At 59.2% G+C, this 2,271-nt stretch overlaps 1 protein-coding gene across 1 annotated transcript; it reads right to left on the bottom strand.

Moving 5' to 3' along the window:
* Positions 1-684: 684 nt before the first annotated feature.
* Positions 685-2,271, bottom strand: H3-3B (H3.3 histone B). Its single transcript, XM_075562226.1, has 3 exons — positions 2,118-2,271; positions 1,477-1,765; positions 685-1,382 (listed from the first exon to the last, which is right to left on the bottom strand). Exons 2-3 carry the CDS (start codon positions 1,756-1,758, stop codon positions 1,254-1,256), a joined length of 411 nt encoding a protein of 136 aa, XP_075418341.1. The 5' UTR covers positions 1,759-1,765; positions 2,118-2,271; the 3' UTR covers positions 685-1,253.

A 2,271-nucleotide genomic window follows, 5' to 3' on the forward strand; every position in this document is an offset into this window, starting at 1 on the left:
TCTACAGTTCCACATAATTTTTTATCTAACAAGCCCAAACAAAGCTCAGATAACACAGGCGATCTTGGTAAGCAGCCTGGGTCTGCTGTAGCAGCACCACAGCTCTGGACATTCATTCAACTTTGCTTTTGGACACTTTGTTGGATAAACAAGTTTATTGGTAAATTTAGTCAACATACATAATTGACCTACAAACGTCCAGCCAGAACTGTGAAACCACTCTGAAGGCCACCCCTCTAGTCGTCTTCCCCAGACGGCACCCCAGATGCTGGCAACCTAAGCCCCCTGGAGTGGCAGAGGCCCAAGCAGTGGAGCCATATGCCCCCTCCCCCCCCAGCAGCCTCCTCTGGGGCCGACGACCAAAAGCCACAAGGAAAACAACTCCAGCGTTAGTTCTACTAGTCAAGGAAACCACCTAGGTATGCGACCAACCACACAAACAAGGAAAAGCTGCACGGCACTACTTCTCAAGATCAGTAACAGATGATGCTGGTGTGAGTGATTGGGATGTCCTAGAGCCCTTACAACAGAAACCCCCCCCGTGTCTGCCTGCCTTCCAGCCGGAGGGCCGGCCACCACGTGGTAGAATGAGGACTTCTGCAGGGCCCAGTGTGCCAGTCTCCTCGGAGGCCCAGCCCGGGACTCTGAATTACACACACCTTAATGACAAGACTCCCCACCACGTGCGGATGTAAAACATTTAATTTAAAAATGTCGACACTACAATATATAAAATAGCTATTATAAATGCACATAGTGTATTCTATAGCTGCCAGGTTTACTTTTTTTTTTTTTAAGGAAACTAAGTTACACTGTGGTTAAGACTTGTTATCGCTTCACCCTTGAGAAAGCCCACATTCTATCACAGTGATGTATGGTCAGACTTAACAGCCCCAATTGCTAAAACACTTGGATCAAGTCATAACCAGTTTTATTGCAAAAGGACCCTGTACACATTATCGATTCTAGTACCTTAATAGCTACCCAACAAGTCATTAACATACAGAAACATGCATCATGAGAAGCAGGAAGTTATCACCCAGCCCTTCTGCTGGTCAGCAAGGTCACACTCCTGAGCGACAGTGCCCGCGGCACCGGGCGCCGCCCCTTTCCGCGTTCATCCTGAGTGAAAGATGGAATGGTTTAAGTACAAATGCAACATATTATAAACAATTTCTTACCAAAAGAGTCACAAATTAAACCAAAGTATTTTACAGAATTTACTACAAAACACCATAAAAACGGCCTTCCGCTTAGGCCCGCTCCCCCCGTATCCGGCGGGCCAGCTGGATGTCTTTGGGCATGATGGTGACTCTCTTGGCGTGGATGGCGCACAGGTTGGTGTCTTCGAACAGGCCCACCAGGTACGCTTCGCTGGCCTCCTGCGGGGCGACAAGGGCGCGGTGACGCCGCGGCGCGGGTGCGGGGTGCACCCCGGCCCCCCCCGCCCGCCCCCGGCCGGCCCCGCCCCCGTACCTGCAGGGCGCCGATGGCCGCGCTCTGGAAGCGCAGGTCCGTCTTGAAGTCCTGCGCGATCTCGCGCACCAGCCGCTGGAAGGGCAGCTTGCGGATCAGCAGCTCGGTGGACTTCTGGTAGCGGCGGATCTCGCGCAGCGCCACCGTGCCGGGCCGGTAGCGGTGCGGCTTCTTCACGCCGCCCGTCGAGGGCGCGCTCTTGCGGGCCGCCTTGGTGGCCAGCTGCTTGCGGGGGGCCTTGCCGCCGGTGGACTTGCGCGCGGTCTGCTTGGTTCGGGCCATCGTTCACCTGCGCGCGGACGGCACCCCGCGTCAAGGCCGCGCCCCGCCTTCGCGCCCGCCCCCCCACCCCCGCGCGGCGGCAGATGCCCCCCCCCCGTGACTCAGGCGGAGCCTCCCCCGGGAGGGGGCGCGGGGAGGAGTTCCTTCCCCCCCGACGGACGCGGGGCGGGGGGGCGGGTGCCCGGAACCGGGCGCCGGGACAGAGGCCGCGACGCGGCGAGTGCGTCCGGAGCCCCCGCGGGAAAGGCTGCTGGCCCCAAGCCGAAGCTCGGGGCGGCCCCGTCCCTCGGCTCCAACCACCCGCGCCCGCACAACGGCCGCCGGGCCCTCCCGCGGGAGCGCGCCCCGCCAACCCCTACCAAACACCGACGTGTCGGGCCGCTTCGGGGACCACCGCTAGGCTTCCGCTGCCCCGGGGAGAGCCGCAGTCACGGAGCTGAGGAGCGACACCAGCCGAGCTAACGACGAAACCACTCTGCGCTCCCAGCGCCCCGACGCCTCCCCTCTTATACC

The sequence above is a fragment of the Tenrec ecaudatus genome, chromosome 10, assembly GCF_050624435.1.
Source record: "Tenrec ecaudatus isolate mTenEca1 chromosome 10, mTenEca1.hap1, whole genome shotgun sequence".
In the NCBI taxonomy this organism is placed as follows: domain Eukaryota; kingdom Metazoa; phylum Chordata; class Mammalia; order Afrosoricida; family Tenrecidae; genus Tenrec; species Tenrec ecaudatus.

Bases quoted from the DNA above. Each gene is read 5' to 3' on its own strand.
- H3-3B (XM_075562226.1), bottom strand. From the start codon at position 1,758: ATGGCCCGAACCAAGCAGACCGCGCGCAAGTCCACCGGCGGCAAGGCC. The intron at 1,383-1,476 runs GTACGGGGGCGG...GTCGCCCCGCAG, and splicing joins CGGCCATCGGCGCCCTGCAG to GAGGCCAGCGAAGCGTACCT.